We start from the raw sequence: 16312 nt of genomic DNA on the forward strand, positions 1-16312 counted from the left end.
TCTTATAAACTATACTAGTCGATCGATTAAGTTTCAATATTTTTTTGTAATGTTTAAAAAATGGGAACACGCACATTTCTTTTTTCATAAGAGTATTTCTGAAAATACACATTTACAAAAAAACAAAAACAATAATTACATAATTACGAACGTTATAACTGTTAAACCCGAAAACAAATATTCGAGCTTTATATATCTAAAGCCAAAGATTATGTTCACAATACATTCCCAGAAAGTACGACTCTTTCTGTAATCAACTTTATAAACTCTTTAAACCTATATCGTTGATTCCAAAACGAAAGTTTAATACGTATCCCTAAAGTCAAACTCAAACAAAAAGCAAATAACCAAAATAAACTGCCGACACAAAAAGAAAAGAAGATAAAGTAGAGATTTAATTCTACTTTCTTTCTTTTTTTCTTTTTCAAAACTACCATTTATTATTCAAGGCATATAATAGTCCAATCTTATCGACTACATCAATTTTGAGAAAATCGGCATTCAAGTTTCACATTCATGCAGTTTTTAAATTTACGAATTGTTCGAAGAATATTTGGCTTTGTGGAGACTATTTTTGGGAAAGATAGACTATTTAACTTAAGGAAGAAGTCGTCATTTCTCTCTTTTCTAACATCAAACTTCTAAAGCTTTCTAAGCCGTCGTTTCCTCTGACCATAAACTTCTAAAGCCTCTAGAAGCTGTACGCGTCGTAATGACTACTAGGCTTCAAGATCAGACATGTCTTATAGATTTCTGACTACATGGATAGGTCATATTCACTTTCACTGTATACATGAACGTGAAGGCATCACTGAAAAATCAAATCTTTGGGGATTTTGTCGTAGCTAGTTTCAGAATTAGAGCTACAACTTTGAACAATATCCGTACTCATTTCCAACTGCAATATTGAAGAATAAACAAATCAATCTCCTTTAACTTTCTTCTATGCTAAAGATCAAATCTCATATTATGGTCCAATCTATCCATCAGGGATCAGAAATTAGCTCAATGACCGAGCATTCTGATTATATTCCTCAATCACTCTTACCTTGCTGAGATCCTATCTCTTGCAAGTAATGCTCTGCATCCAAAGCTGCCATGCACCCTACACAATCAATCAAACCAAGTTGTCATTTTGTTTGAAAATCGTGAGAATTGTCAAGTCTTAAAGACTGTTACTTACAAGAATCAAAGAACTCTACTAAGCAATGGAACAACACACTCAAGGAAGACTATATCTCCAACACAAAAAACCTTGCCTAGCATCAATTTGTCAATTGAACCACATGATATAGAAGCAACTAGACCGCAAGATCTTTTTTTGAAAAGATCGTTCCAAAAACAGAGATTGCACACAAATTGAAGTAGTTCTAAGCTAGAAAAAAACAAATTCTTTTAGAATCACTGTTGCAACCTGTGAGAATAAAAAGCTAAATGAGAAAGTAGAGAACTAACCAGTTCCTGCAGCAGTGATCGCCTGCCTATACTTCTTGTCCTGAACATCACCGGCAGCAAAAACTCCGGGAACACTAGTCTGTGTGGTACCAGGCTTCGTCACAACATAACCATCTGAATCCAACTCAACACCACCATCCAAGAACTTAGTAGCTGGCTCATGACCAATAGCAAAGAACAATCCAGAAACTTTCAAATCAGAGACATCTCCAGTAACCACATTCTTCACTTTCAATCCTCCAAGCACATCTCTTTCTCCATCCCCATAAGCTTCCACAACCAAAGAATTCCAAATCACATCAATCTTAGGGTTGGACAAAGCTCTATGCTGCATAATCTTAGACGCCCTAAAAGCATCTCTCCTATGGATTATAAACACTTTTGATCCATATTTAGTGAGAAAGTTGGCTTCTTCCATTGCTGAATCGCCTCCACCGATCACCGCAAGAGGTTTGTTACGGAAAATCGGAGCAGCTCCGTCGCAAACAGCACAAGCTGAGATCCCACGGTTCCAGAAACCTTCAGAACCTTCACCAGATCCAACGAAGTTAAGCCGCTTAGCCACAGCTCCAGTAGCGAGGATCACAGCGTCAGCTAGAACGGTTCTTGAATCTGTGTATAGCTTAAGCGGTTTCGAAGAGAAATCGACTTTTGTCACCGTCTCTGTGAAAATCTTAGTACCGAATCGCTCCGATTGTTGACGGAATTTGTCAGTGAGCTCTGCTCCGAGAATACCTTCTGGGAATCCGGGGAAGTTCTCGACGTCTGTGGTGGTTGTTAACTGGCCTCCCGGAGCGATGTCGTTAGCCATCCATCCTTCGAAGAGAAGAGGTTTAAGTTCCGCCCTCGCCGCGTAAATTGCCGCCGTGTGAGCCGCTGGACCACTGCCTACGATACAGAGCCTTGTGTTGTGAGTTTCGAGGCCATTCATGATGGCGGATGAAGAAAGCGCGGAGGCTAGAGACGGCGGCTGCGGCTGCGGCTGAGAAAGAGTGGATCTAACTCCAGGCCGTGCAAAGCTTCGTGCTCTGCTAATCAGACTCTTTAAAATCCTTGAACGACTCATAAAACTATTCATCGGGAACGAGACAAGACAAGACCTTCGATATATTAAAAACTTTTTCTCCTTTGTTATGTTGTGTAAAATAATTTTATGTTTATTTGTGTTAATATGAGACTTTTGTTATTAGAGATTTGGATAAATTTTGGACCTTACATAAATATGTAAAGCTTGGGAGTTGGGAGGGTATTGGGAATTTTGGACGATTACACAGTAACACAAGAATAGAATCACTTGGAGATCAAGTTGTTAACTTACATATCTTCCAACCAAGATGATTCTTGATTCAAACAATAGGTGACGAGCAAAATCAAAAGAAGAAGATAACTTCAGCAAAATAACCAGCCATACCATCGATTGCTATTTCTTTCTTTATTGATTTTGAATGGAAATCAAAACAACATAAGAGAAAGATTTTGAAGGAGAGTTAAAACCTAATAAAACATGAATAAATAAGAAAAAGAAGTATACAACAGCTTTTGAAACTGGTTCAGGGCACACAAAAGACAAATCTCTCAAAGATAACATGAGCTTAGAGCTTCCTTTAACCAGAAACTCAAAGGAAAGCATCCTTCTCAAGCAGCTTCACCACCTCCAGCTGGCTGTTGAGCTTGGCTACATCAATGGGTGTCTTCTCGTCTAGGTTTTGCAGAGTCCTGCGACCACACACACATAAACCATATATATAACTAAAGCCGTGAAACAGTGTTTAATACAGTTATTTCTCTATAATCTATTGTGCTGTGAGACTTACACTGCAGCACCATTCTCTAGGAGAAGGCTTACACACTCTTTTCTCCCGTAACCAGCAGCATAATGCAAAGGTGTGTTCTTGTTTTTATCAACCGCGTTAACACTAGCTCCAGCATCGATAAGGACTTGAGCACATTTCAACTGTGGAAAGGGCTCAATAGAGTCAAACTCAGTTCAATCCAATAAATTATAAGCAAAAAAAAATTGGTAAGTATGCAAGTCATAGCCAATTCAAATCATTGTGTCATGAAACTCGTAGGAGTACCCATGAATAATGATACTTATCATTTTATTCATGAGTACCCACGAATAATGATAAAGATTCTTAACTTCAACTAGTGAAAAAAAGAAAGGCAGCTACTTTAAATATTTAATTGCCCTGAAGTGATAAAAGACTTGCATACCTCGCCGTATCCACAAGCAAAATGCAATGCAGTCCTTCCCTCAGAATCTTCTTCATCTTTGTTACCACCAGATGCCAAGGCAGCTTTTAAACCCTGATTGAATCAACAAATCAAATGCAATAAAGAGTTCAATAAAACAAATTTGTACAGAGTGAGAAAATGGACAAAAAACACTTCTGCCTGTTCCACCTAATTCCTCGAGTAACACATAAATGATAATTCCCAGATGGTTAAGCATATAAACGTTTAACAAAGTAGAAAGCAGTCTAACCTCGACATCACCAAGACTGGCAGTCTGATGAACAATAGACTCTTCTTCTTCACCTTCTTCTGCTGCCTCAGGTTCAGCTGAAGTAGTCTGGTCTGGCAAGCCAGCAACAGGCATACCCATTGCTTCCCCCAGCTTTTTCAACACATCTGGATCATTCCAGTACCTAATACCATAAAACAATTCTTTCTCCATAAGCAAAAACAAGTTTTACAATATCTACAGAAAACATTGAAAGAAGTTTGTATCACTCACTTCATCATGGCAGAAGGGCCACCAGCATCAATCTCATCTAGTATAGGTTTCAACTCAGGATCTTCTTTCATCCGTGCCATACGCTCAGTAAAGTGCTCTGCTGTTTCAGGATTAGAGAAAGCATCCAGAAAGGGAGACATTTGTGGATCCTATAGGCAAAATTAAAAAAACAAAATAAACAGACAAACACAGAGATTCATTCAAAACCACGCCTCGATGAACCAAACTAAGAGAAGAAAATCTAAAAGGAAAACTCTGTAAAATTCTAACCTGCACTAAGGCGTTTCCAAGTCGCTCGGCCATTGTCTTAAACTCAGGGTTATGCATAACCTGTTGCATTGTGTTGACATACTGTTGTGGATCAAAGTTAGGGAAACCACCTTCCTGAGCTGCGTTAGGAATGGATCTCTGAAGCTGCTCAGCCAACTGGTTGAATGCAGGATCTTTCGCTATTTGCTCAGCCATTTCTCTGATGCTTGGATCCTAAAACCAAACACCACCAAAACCCATCAATAAAAAAAACTGGCCAATTTTAAAAACTTTTAAAATTGAGCTACAACACAAAGGGCACACTTACATTGAGGATACCAGCCATATTAGAAAAATCAAAAGCATTGAAATTCAAGCCAGGAATGCCAGGAATAGCTGGTGCAGGTGCACTCCCAGAAGCTGATTCAGGTATAGAAGTCTTATTGTCCTCCGTCGATTGGGCTTTCTCATCTGCAGTAAACAAAATTACAATTCTCTAATCTCAAAGATAAAACAATGAACCAATCACCACATCTGACTAGAAACGATTCGACATCGCCGATCAGATTGTAAAGAGAAAGGAGATATGAGAAAAAAAACACTGGGTAAGAATGAAACATTACCTGAAGGTGGAGGAGGATTTTTCTCTGAATTGGAAGCCATTAAATATGACTAAAACCCTAAAAAAAACACAAATTTGATTCAGCAAAAAAAGTATGGAAACTGAGTAGACAAGATACAACGAGAAAAAAAGAAGAAGATAAAAGAAATCGAAGGAGACCTATCAGAAAGAGAGAGAGATTAGTAAAACGAAGAAGAAGCAGAAATCTACCCGAGAAGACAATGTTGTGGTGGCAAGCGCACAGAAAACTCGACAAATACAGATAATCTTTTCTTTTTTTTTTTTTTTAATATGACGACTGAGAATTTATATATTTATTTATCAGCTGGATTGGATTTGAGAAGACGACGACGCACAACAGCCACTGCTTACATTGAAGTTTGAACCTAAAAGGTAAAAGCGGGGGGAGGTTTACTGGTAAATATAATATTAAAGGCCCAAGTAATCTGGTTTAATTCAAGGCCCAAGCCCACGTTTTCGAATGTGAACTGGACGTAATAAGCTGAGCCACGTCAGATTTATGATATTTTTCTCAGTAATGAGTAATGACGTTAAGAATTGAATTATCCGTTAATGGATAAACACGCGTCACTTCACGGAAGCAGCCGTTCATGGCAGCCACGCCTTCACTCTGTGCTGCTCTCCGATCGCCCGTCTCTTGCCGGAGACTCTCTCTGGTTCGGAAAACCTACGCTCCTTCTCAATTCAATGTCTTCCTCTCACCGTTTCCGTCACCTTCCTCCATCGATATCGGCGGCAGAATTTTCCCACGTTTACCGGCGGCGAAGCAGCAGGTTGATCAGGATGAAGTTGGATTCGATCAACAGCCTTCGCAGGAGCTATCAATAGCGTCGGCGTGTTTGGTTGGTGTTCTCACCGGAGTCAGTGTGGTTCTCTTTAATAACTGTGTTCACTTGCTTCGAGACTTCTCCTGGGATGGGATCCCTGATCGAGGAGCTTCGTGGCTTAGAGAGGCACCGATCGGTACCAATTGGCTGCGTGTCATTCTTGTTCCTACTATAGGCGGTTTGGTGGTGAGCGTGCTCAATCAGCTCCGGGAAGCTGCTGGAGAGTCCGCCGGAGATTCTGATGGAAGTCTCGATCGCGTAAAGGCAGTGTTGCGTCCTATACTTAAGACTGTTGCTGCATGTGTGACGCTTGGGACTGGAAATTCTCTGGGCCCGGAAGGTCCTAGTGTTGAAATTGGCGCATCAATCGCAAAAGGAGTAAATTCTCTATTCAATAAAAGTCCTCAGACTGGGCTCTCTCTTGTTGCTGCTGGCTCAGCTTCTGGAATTTCCTCTGGTTTGTTCATCTTCCATGAATACATTACGATATTTGCTATTTTTGGTTCTTGCGTATGAGTTTTGTGAGAACTATTCTTCTATCTTGGATGGCTATATGATTCAGATTAGTTATGTTTCTGTTATGATGTAAGTTAGTCGACTATGTTTTGCTACAGGGTTCAATGCAGCTGTTGCTGGATGCTTCTTTGCAGTTGAATCCGTTTTGTGGCCTTCTTCATCAAGTGATTCATCAGCATCACTTCCAAATACAACTTCAATGGTTATTCTTAGTGCTGTTACTGCATCTGTGGTTTCGGAGATCGGTCTTGGCTCTGAACCTGCGTTTAAAGTTCCTGACTATGACTTCCGTTCTCCTGGAGGTAATCTACGATTTAAATCCTTATGCTTTCTACCTCTTCCTTTCATGCTTTTCTTGGTGGAAAATTTTGCATAGCTGGTGGAACCAGAAACCAAACTTATGAGAGCTGTTAACTGATTTGCAGAGCTCCCACTCTATCTTTTATTGGGCGCCCTGTGTGGCCTGGTCTCGTTGGCATTATCTCGATGTACATCATCCATGACATCAGCTGTTGACAGTCTTAACAAGGATGCTGGGATACCAAAGGCTGTATTCCCAGTAATGGGTGGCCTAACTGTTGGTATCATAGCTTTGGTATACCCTGAGGTCTTATATTGGGGTTTCCAGAACGTGGATATTTTGTTGGAGAAACGTCCATTTGTGAAGGGACTTTCAGCTGATCTTTTGCTTCAGCTGGTAGCGGTCAAGATAGCTGCGACCGCATGGTGTCGGGCTTCTGGACTTGTTGGTGGATACTATGCTCCTTCTCTCTTTATTGGCGGGGCAGCAGGAATGGCCTATGGAAAATTTATTGGACTTGCTTTGGCTCAAAACCCTGGATTCAATCTGTCTATCCTGGAAGTGGCATCTCCACAAGCTTATGGTCTGGTACTGTTCTTATGTGGTCAATGTTTCAAACTTATCTCAATTTCAGAGTCGATTAGATTGGTTACCTTCCAAAACTTTGAACAGAGAAACGAAAAATTTATGCTACAATTTTTGCAGCTGATAATTTTCCAATGATCATGTTCCTCTCATTGTGTTACAGGTTGGAATGGCTGCTACACTTGCGGGGGTTTGTCAAGTTCCTCTTACAGCGGTACTACTGCTATTTGAACTTACACAGGATTATCGTATAGTGTTACCTCTACTGGGAGCTGTAGGCGTGTCTTCATGGATTACATCTGGACAGTCAAAGAGACAAGAAACTAGAGAGGCAAAAGAAACTAGGAAAAGAAAGAACCAGGAAGAAACTGTACAGTCTCTGACGTCATCTGATGATGAGTCATCAACAAATAACCTTTGTGAAGTTGAAAGTTCTCTTTGCATTGATGATTCACTAATCCAATCTGAGGAGCTACCGAAGAGTATCTTTGTTTCAGAAGCAATGCGAACAAAATTTGCCACAGTTATGATGAGCACTTCTTTGGAAGAGGCGTTAACTCGTATGCTGATAGAGAAACAATCTTGTGCCATGATTGTTGATCCTGACAACATTTTTCTTGGTCTGCTTACACTTTCAGACATTCAGGAATTCAGCAAAGCAAGAAAAGAAGGAAACAAAAGACCCAAAGTATGGAATTTGAATAGTCTGCTCTTGCCTCAAACCTCTGAACTAACTATTGTTGTGGTAACTGATCAAATAATTGAAACATTCCGTAGGATACATTTGTTAACGACATATGTTCGATGAGTGGAGGAAAATGTAAAGTGCCGTGGACTGTTACACCTGATATGGATCTTCTCGCTGCCCAAACAATCATGAACAAGCATGAAATTTCTCATGTTGCAGTCGTTTCAGGCAGCATTGATGCTCGCAGAATACACCCTGTTGGGGTCCTAGATAGAGAATGTATCACTCTAACGCAAAGGTATGCCTGCATCTATCTTTCCTCAGTTTAACTGTATCTCAAGATAACCTTTTCATATATTTTTTCAATGAACCTAACTGACTAACTCAGTCTTCCATATGGCAAGAGTGTGTAGAGAGTCGGTATTACTATAACTTGGGCTGCCAGGTTTCCAATATTTGATGTAGTTGAAGTTAAATTAGTTAAAGAAGTTTTACGTGCAACTATTTATCTTCTTATATAAGGAATGGAGTGAGAAGCCAATTCATTTGAACGTTTCTGTGCTTTTGCTATGTACTGCACTGGATATGATTGTAGTTTTTCTTAACTTTTTCTATTGATTGACCTGGCAGGGCTCTAGCAACCAGAATGTTCCTCGTCAATTCGTTGTATCCATAAACGGGCTTGATTTGTAACTCTTCTTGAGCTAACTAGGGTGATGTCAATCTATTCCTTCTGTGAGGCTCAGGGCCAATATTTGTTCTTTGTATCAAGAAATCTGGGGAGACAGTCGGCTGGGGCAGCATCGATGTTTGTCTTCTCCATCTGTTGTTTGAAGTTGTGGAAACTCCCACATCCCACTAAAGGTGTTGAGCAATTCAAAGGGAATGAAATATGGAACGTAGTTCTGAGAAAAGTTCAGAAATTTTCTGAGACCAAAGATACTGTGCTCAGGTGATTCGTTACCATTTGCATCTTATTTTTTACAGATTCGTTACTCAATATTTGTCTATTTTGTAAATTGCTTTCTGGCTTATATCATATTGAGAAAGTTTTGACTACTTGAAGACTGACAGTTTCAACAATTATACGGGTTTCCTTGTCCACTATTTTGTATATTGATAAATACTGGGTTTTCTTGAAATCCAACATTGAAATGCCTTATCTCTGGAGTCTCAATATGATAAAGCATGTTGATGTCTAATTATATGGAGATTTTTCTCCAAGAAAATCCCTAGAGAAAACAGTAGTCAGGCCATTGTGTTAGTTAAAAAACCGTCCTAAAACCAGTTAGGTAAAGAAGAAGCAACCCCACATGGGTTGAATGACCTACCTAATCTATACTTACCTCCAGCATGGTATAGCTAGTACCCTCTGAACACGCCTGCATACACTTTTGCTATATAATCATTCGGGTGTGGCTCTGTTGATACCGGAAAATGGATCAAGCAAAGGGAAAAGTCTGTGTTACTGGGGCTTCAGGATTCTTGGCTTCTTGGCTTGTGAAAAGACTTCTCCTTGACGGATATGAAGTTATTGGAACAGTCAGAGATCCAGGTTTTTCTATCCTTCTTCTTTCCTTGTTTTACTCCATTTCGGTACCTATCATTACTCGGTTAGTTTTCCTGTTTTGACAGGAAATGAGAAGAAACTTGCTCACCTTTGGAAGTTGGAAGGGGCAAAAGAGAGACTACACTTGGTGAAGGCTGATTTAATGGAAGATGGAAGTTTTGATAACGCCATAATGGGATGCCAAGGAGTTTTCCATACTGCTTCTCCTGTCCTCAAACCTACCTCTAATCCAGAGGCATGCCACTACAACTTTTTTTTATTTCTGGTCGTAGTATGCTTTGTGTATCTTTGACTAGATTATCTGTTCTCTAAGGCTCTTTCCTTCTTTTGATCTGATAGGATGAGATCTTGAGACCAGCTATAGAGGGAACCCTGAATGTACTGAGATCATGCAGGAAGAATCAGTCCCTGAAGCGTGTGGTTCTCACCTCATCCTCTTCAACTGTCAGAATCAGAGATGATTTTGATCCCAATATTCCTCTTGATGAATCAGTTTGGACTTCTATAGAACTCTGCAAGCGTTTCCAGGTATAGTTTGAATAGCCTTTTTTATGTATTAGCGAAGAACAAAAATCACAATGTCTTCTAGCTTACCCAAATGTGAATAAGATCTTGCTCAACAAAAAAAAATCATATTATCTAACAGTTTGTGTAATGCATTTCACAATTTGATACAACATGGGAACAAAGGTCTGGTATGCCTTATCAAAGACATTAGCTGAGCAAGCTGCATGGAAATTCTGTGAAGAAAATAGTATGGACCTTGTCACTGTTCTACCATCCTTCCTCGTTGGACCCAGTCTTCCTCCTGATCTATGTTCTACAGCTTCCGATGTCCTTGGATTACTGAAAGGTACTCTCTGTGTCGTCAGTTCTCTAAGCAAGATAACAGGACTTGTTTTTTGGGGTCCAATATCCATCTGTTTCAATAGCTTATATAACTTGTCATTCAACACAACAGGAGAAACAGAGAAGTTCCAATGGCATGGACAAATGGGGTATGTTCATATCGATGATGTTGCACGAACGCACATACTTGTTTTTGAACATGAAGCAGCTCAAGGCAGATACATTTGCAGCTCTGATGTCATCAGTCTAGAGGAACTAGTTTCCTTCTTATCCACTCGTTACCCATCACTGCCTATCCCCATGAGGTCTGACTCTAACCTTTATAAACTAATATCTTTATTAAGTCTTATAAATTTTTGAAAATCACAGAAGATGATATTCTCTTTGAAACTTTCAGGTTTGAGAAACTAAATAGGCTGCATTACAACTTTAACACCTCGAAGATACAGAGTCTCGGGTTCAAGTTCAAGTCCCTTGAAGAGATGTTTGATGACTGCATTGCTTCATTGGTCGAGCAAGGCTATTTATCTACCGCTGTTCCATAATTCTTAGACTAGAAAATATGTGCAAATAAGATTGGTCTGAGATAGTAGTAAATGTCGCTTCACAATAAAAGAATGGAATTTGAAAACATGACAAAGGTTACAAACCGATCTATATTATTATTTGTTTAGTTGTTTATGACCCAAATCAAAACATACATGTTCTATCAAAGTTACTTCAAGATGAAAAATTCCACAGGAGGAAAGTTGGAAAAAAATCTAAAACATTTTCTGTAGCAGTACACAGGGAACATGCTTTAACTGCAAAGAGTTCACAGATGATGAAAGAACTACTTAGTAGCCTGAGCAATTATATTACTTATCGAACTGGCCTCCTCTTTTGCAACCTCGACCAGTTGATCCTTCAACATCAAAACAGAGACAGATTGTCATTTGTCAAGAAAACAGTTATAGATTACTTTTGTCATGTCAATAACTTAAGCAGAGAAGTCAGTACCTGGGCGGATATAATCCTGGCTACTGTTTTCTTGCTAGACTCTTGAAGCTCCCCCGCAATCAAGAGCTCATCCAATATGTAATATGCCTATGAAAATCCAGAATGTGTCGTCATCAAGATAAAAAAAGATGCAGAGACTAGTGAATCAATTGTCGAACGACAAAGTCCTGGAGTGTTTCTAGTATGTTATTACCTTGTGGAAGTTAAAAATCAAATCGAGTTCACACACCTGAAGGTCATATGTAAAATAAGTTATGATGAAATTCTAGATGTTCCGGTAAGGTAAAAGATACTAAAAGTGGAAGTAGAGGTTCCAGGTGCTGGTTTTCTACTCACACTTCCAAAATAGCGATCGAGAATCTCAACATAGTGATGAATGATCTCGAGGACTTCTAACTCGTTATCCTCCTGATCAATGCACATGCAGAAATACAGACTTGCATATCTTTTGTAAACAACTTTGTATCCTCTCCATTCAACAAAATTGCAAAGCTTGGGGCCTCGATTCAGAATCACCCCACTGAGTTCTCGTATAACCTATCCATATAATGTTTCCCATGTAAGATCAAATGTATAACATGGTATTAAGCTCTGATGATTTTGGTATCCACACCTTAGATCTTTCCTTCTGTGCATAAGGAGAATACCATTTGGTGAGCCTTACCTTTCCTTGCCGGCTAACAAGAAGCACAAAATGAATCTGAAACCATACTCAAAATCACCCAAAAAAAAGACCATGAGGAGGATTACTTGTGAATCAACAACAAGGAAGCTGAAATGAGAAAGCCAAGCGATTAAGAGACCATGTGGGTCAACACAGACATCACCATTTGTAGCATCACATACACACAATTGTGAAAACGACAACTAACATGGTGAACACAAAAAAAAAAAAAAAAGAAGAAGAGATCCAACGAAAGGGAAACAAAGCTATGAACAGCCATTGCAGTAATTAGAAGGATCAAATCAACCCCAGAAGCTAACATTATCAAATTACATAAAGGCGCCAGCAAATTTCTATACACCAAAGGTAATCGGATCAAACTAATTAACCGAAATGTATAGATTAAAAGGAAATGCGAAATTCAAATGCAAAAGAAGGATCATAAACACATAGAATCGAAGGTAGAATCACTTGTGTTGTAGAGATTGTTACCATGGTTTCGTAGCTCACGACGTAAACAAATCTGTAGCAGAAGAATCTGCCTGAGATGATCCCCTCTCGCCTCTCACAGCCAAAACCAAAATGCTTTGTTTTTTCTTTGCTCAAAACTGTCAAACAGATGAGAGTGGTAGAGGTATAATAGTCATTTTACACATTTATTTTAAAAAAACGGGTTGCGTTACGGGTCGGATCTCCATGCAATGCCGATCCGACTTTGTGAGCTTACAGTTTTCCTCTAATCATTTTGTTCCATTATTGCGATTTGCGACTTTCGCATTTTCCGATTTTGATGATTGATTAGAAAAACTATACCTTTGTTCATTTAAATATAACTTGATGTCACAGAGATGAGTTTTTTTTTTTCTTCTTAATTTTAATCGTGTTCTAAATCGAATTTTAACAAATCTATTTTATACAATCTTTTACTGGATTGCTGATTTTCATTGGCTACTGCTTAGTGTTGTACCAAATAGCTTTATTTCTTATGTGAATAGAAGAAGTAAAACTTGTTATTCTTTGTTCATGAATATCAATATCATCAAAAATTCTATTTATAGAAACTATTTAACATAAACACGTAATTCAATACAGTTTGTGTTAGTATTGTCACCGCATACATCACCACAATGTTCAAATCTACACAATAGTTGACGAACAAATTAATATATCCATCGAAAAGCTCAAATGATATATGATGGCCTTTTTTGAAAAGAAAATAAAAGTATATGAAATTTCAATTGGTAGTTATATCAGAAAATATCAACAAAGAAAAGAACTAGAACTGGCGTTAGCGTATATAGAACAGCGACCAATGGACAATTATGAAGTTTTGAACACAGAAACATTTCACGTAACCTACTATTTGGTAGAAGCTACACCATACCTTGGACTTGGAGAGGGCTAGGCATATTCTTTGCATGCAGGCTTTTCATTTCTTTATTTTCTTTAATTTTGTTTTCCTCAAGTTTCAATGTGTTTTCAAGTTGACATCATAGAAATTAGGGTTTTTGTTCTTCTCCCAAAATATTCTTTCCCCTTCTTTGCCAGACAGTGGATGTTCAGTTTTATGATATGATCAATTAATTAAATTTGGAATTCTTACACACTTTTGTTGAATACACTCAAATTAGATAGAACGTGTAATGACAATAATCGCAAGATTCAGTTTAAGGCCTTAATATATAGAAACATCAATTGACGAATTTAAATTCATTTACTCCACATTCTTCACCTTATATTTTATTCACCTGAACATGTTTTAACTTGTATAGTCCAAGCAATCATACAATACAATAATGTCTTCCTTTTACAAAACTTACCGATTCTATTCATCATAAACAAACATAAAAAAAAGGAAACTGAAGGCTTCGTTTTCGTTTTTCACACACCAAAGATTAAAGAAAACAAAAGAAACCCTAATATTCGCATTCCACGTAACCGCTATAGCTACAAACGCACAAAAAAAGTGTCACCAAAACGCCCAAACGCTAAAACGCGGGTCTGGTAACACCGCCACCTCCACCATCTCCACCGCCGCTCATACCGAAGATATCTCCCCCTGAGAATTGAAAATTGTTCATATTCATTCCAAGATTGTAGAAAGCGACTCCTCCTCCGTTTCTACCTCCGAGGCTTGAATCACACGCTTGGCCCGCACCACCCGTAACCTCCGACGACTGAGATGCCGCCGGCTGCACCCCGGTTGTTCTCGGCGGCGGAGTCTCTTCCTCTTCAATTGGTAACCGATCATAAACTGCGTTTGCAAAAGAGGCAGCCATCAACACTACCGGACCCGAAGCAATCAACGAACCAGCCACATTCCCTCCTACAACTTGTCCTTGACCCCCGGCTAGATACACCGTCAAACCTCCTGCTCCCGGTGGCGCAGGCGGCGGAAGCGCAGTCCCGGTCAAAGACAGTATCTCAAACCTACCATGCAGAGTAATCACACCTCCACCCGCCGGAGCTGCCGGTTGGCGTATCGTGACGTTAGTGACCGCACCGGTGCCGCTTATAATGCAAACCCCGCAGCCGCGACGAGTTGCATAGGTAGAGACAGCCTCGGAGATGTCCGAACCGGATGTGACTTCAAGAACATGAGATCTAAGGACGTTGGGACTATCCCTGGTTACAATCGTCGGTGGTTTGGGTTTGTTTTTGGAACCAGCAGGACGGCCACGTGGACGGCGTCCGGAGGAAGAGCCAGAGGCGGTGGCTGAGCTAGTTGCCCCACCGGTTGGAGTGGTCTCGGCCTTTGCTTCGTCAGCTTCAGATCTGTTAAGTTCCATGTTATTTTGGTCAGGTGGGCTTCTGGAATCTTCAGGTCTCTGTAGATGCAGTTCTTGCCCTAGAAGAGGGTGCACATAACCAGACATTGCTAACGAAAACAAGAAACTGTGTTTGGATTTGTTCTGTTGTTGAGAGAGACAAAGACAAAGTCGACAGAAAACTTAGTGATGAAGTGGATTGTTGTCACTGAGAGTGTTTCAGAGACTGAGTTTGATTAAACTGACATTAATGCTACAGACAAAACAACAAGACGACAAGAGAGAACAAAACCCTACTGAATGAAATAGTAAAAAGAGAGAGAAGTGTGAAAGAGGGTCGGTGAAATTTGTCTGGACCCCAGATCTAGATCTTCATGTTAATGGAATGAAACAAAGGAGAGAAAGAAGTAAAGCAAGAGCATCAAAACGTTATTTAATCACAGCCCTCTTCTAAATTTATAATAGATGTGCATATATTAGATTATATATTGTACAAAATATCATATAGTATATGTCACATATAAGAGGGTTGGTGTAGTGGCTTTTCCTCGAGTAAAGCAAAGAAAACAAAAATTAGGAAAATGAAGATGTTGACGACTGAAGAAGGGACTGATGGATTCTGTGGGAGACAAAAGAAGGAATCTGGGGAAGGAGATATACGGAGATAGATAGAGAAACTAAAGGAGAGGCCTTTTGTGACGGTGAAGGGATGGTTTGGTGATATGATATGATGATTGTAGATCTCTTTGTTGTTCTCTTCTTTCAAAGCAAAAGAGAAAAAGGAATCGAATGGTAAATTTGTGTGTTATACCAAAGTCAAGTTTTGCTGTTTGATTTCAAGAACCAACCGACCTAACTTTTTTTTGTTTTTGTTTTTTGTCGGTAATAACATAAGGATTGTCCTCTTTTGCATTTCAAGTTCAACTATTACGTTTTAGTATTTTTAACAAAATTTTGATCCGAGCTTTTAAATACTTTTTTGCTCTTACCACCATTAGTCTAAGATATGTGTTGACATGAGAAGAACCAAGTATTTTGAATAAAAAATATAAAAAAAAGTAATCTTTATGACAATTGATTGTATGATTGATCATTTAGAGAAAAAAAAAGAGTAAATAATTATATACAATCTTGAATGAAATAATAGAAGCTAATGGAAAGTGGACCAACAAGAAATATATAAACTATTTTGAATGTTTGGGTACTAGTTATATTTTTCTTATCCTTCGTTGAATCTATAGTCGCAAGAGAACAAGTGTTAAATATTTATGGATTAATATTGTAGTGGGTGGGTAAAGTTAAGTATAAGTTACACGTTTTGGGTATATTTAAGTGTAAAATTAACGGTCACGTGGCTGATCCTCTCAAATTGCATGTATAATCATGTAGGCTTACATGATCGATCATTGAGAAAAAAAAAACTATCGCACCAGATTGATCATTGAGGTCGACGAATAA

General features: G+C 39.0%; 6 protein-coding genes across 8 annotated transcripts; 2 read left to right on the forward strand and 4 right to left on the reverse strand.

Annotated features, from left to right (window-relative positions):
* Positions 1 to 812: 812 nt before the first annotated feature.
* On the reverse strand, positions 813 to 2563 carry LOC17877665 (thioredoxin reductase 1, mitochondrial). The gene is made up of 2 exons (XM_006282559.2): positions 1456 to 2563; positions 813 to 1105 (listed from the first exon to the last, which is right to left on the reverse strand). Exons 1-2 carry the CDS (start codon positions 2531 to 2533, stop codon positions 1035 to 1037), a joined length of 1149 nt encoding a protein of 382 aa, XP_006282621.2. The 5' UTR covers positions 2534 to 2563; the 3' UTR covers positions 813 to 1034.
* Positions 2564 to 2843: 280 nt separating this feature from the next.
* LOC17879933 (ankyrin repeat domain-containing protein 2A) lies at positions 2844 to 5366 on the reverse strand. 3 transcript variants are annotated; one of them, XM_023778160.1, is made up of 9 exons: positions 5277 to 5366; positions 5068 to 5124; positions 4773 to 4915; positions 4466 to 4678; positions 4196 to 4344; positions 3944 to 4106; positions 3673 to 3765; positions 3270 to 3409; positions 2844 to 3171 (listed from the first exon to the last, which is right to left on the reverse strand). In XM_023778160.1, exons 2-9 carry the CDS (start codon positions 5105 to 5107, stop codon positions 3072 to 3074), a joined length of 1041 nt encoding a protein of 346 aa, XP_023633928.1. In that variant the 5' UTR covers positions 5108 to 5124; positions 5277 to 5366; the 3' UTR covers positions 2844 to 3071. The 3 variants fall into 3 exon arrangements, with proteins under 3 accessions (XP_023633928.1, XP_006284044.1, XP_023633927.1); XM_006283982.2 differs by having other exon boundaries at positions 5226 to 5292; XM_023778159.1 differs by lacking the exon at positions 5277 to 5366 and having other exon boundaries at positions 5068 to 5196.
* A 186-nt stretch (positions 5367 to 5552) lies between these two features.
* On the forward strand, positions 5553 to 8811 carry LOC17878920 (chloride channel protein CLC-e). Its single transcript, XM_006285615.2, has 6 exons — positions 5553 to 6371; positions 6529 to 6732; positions 6856 to 7319; positions 7480 to 8004; positions 8094 to 8302; positions 8635 to 8811. The coding sequence occupies exons 1-6, from the start codon at positions 5678 to 5680 to the stop codon at positions 8678 to 8680; spliced, it is 2142 nt and encodes a 713-aa protein (XP_006285677.1). The 5' UTR covers positions 5553 to 5677; the 3' UTR covers positions 8681 to 8811.
* Positions 8812 to 8957: 146 nt separating this feature from the next.
* On the forward strand, positions 8958 to 11099 carry LOC17878228 (tetraketide alpha-pyrone reductase 1). Its single transcript, XM_023777942.1, has 6 exons — positions 8958 to 9559; positions 9640 to 9809; positions 9914 to 10102; positions 10265 to 10427; positions 10536 to 10728; positions 10821 to 11099. Exons 1-6 carry the CDS (start codon positions 9442 to 9444, stop codon positions 10966 to 10968), a joined length of 981 nt encoding a protein of 326 aa, XP_023633710.1. The 5' UTR covers positions 8958 to 9441; the 3' UTR covers positions 10969 to 11099.
* Positions 11064 to 12697, reverse strand: LOC17878130 (AP-1 complex subunit sigma-2). Its single transcript, XM_006284488.2, has 6 exons — positions 12579 to 12697; positions 12036 to 12122; positions 11759 to 11959; positions 11616 to 11651; positions 11423 to 11509; positions 11064 to 11327 (listed from the first exon to the last, which is right to left on the reverse strand). Exons 1-6 carry the CDS (start codon positions 12579 to 12581, stop codon positions 11256 to 11258), a joined length of 486 nt encoding a protein of 161 aa, XP_006284550.2. The 5' UTR covers positions 12582 to 12697; the 3' UTR covers positions 11064 to 11255.
* Positions 12698 to 13891: 1194 nt separating this feature from the next.
* LOC17880069 (AT-hook motif nuclear-localized protein 25) lies at positions 13892 to 15304 on the reverse strand. Its single transcript, XM_006282898.2, has one exon. It carries the CDS (start codon positions 14960 to 14962, stop codon positions 14075 to 14077), a length of 888 nt encoding a protein of 295 aa, XP_006282960.1. The 5' UTR covers positions 14963 to 15304; the 3' UTR covers positions 13892 to 14074.
* Between the last annotated feature and the right edge of the window lie 1008 nt (positions 15305 to 16312).

The sequence above is a fragment of the Capsella rubella genome, unplaced genomic scaffold (assembly GCF_000375325.1).
Source record: "Capsella rubella cultivar Monte Gargano unplaced genomic scaffold, Caprub1_0 scaffold_7, whole genome shotgun sequence".
NCBI lineage: Eukaryota > Viridiplantae > Streptophyta > Magnoliopsida > Brassicales > Brassicaceae > Capsella > Capsella rubella.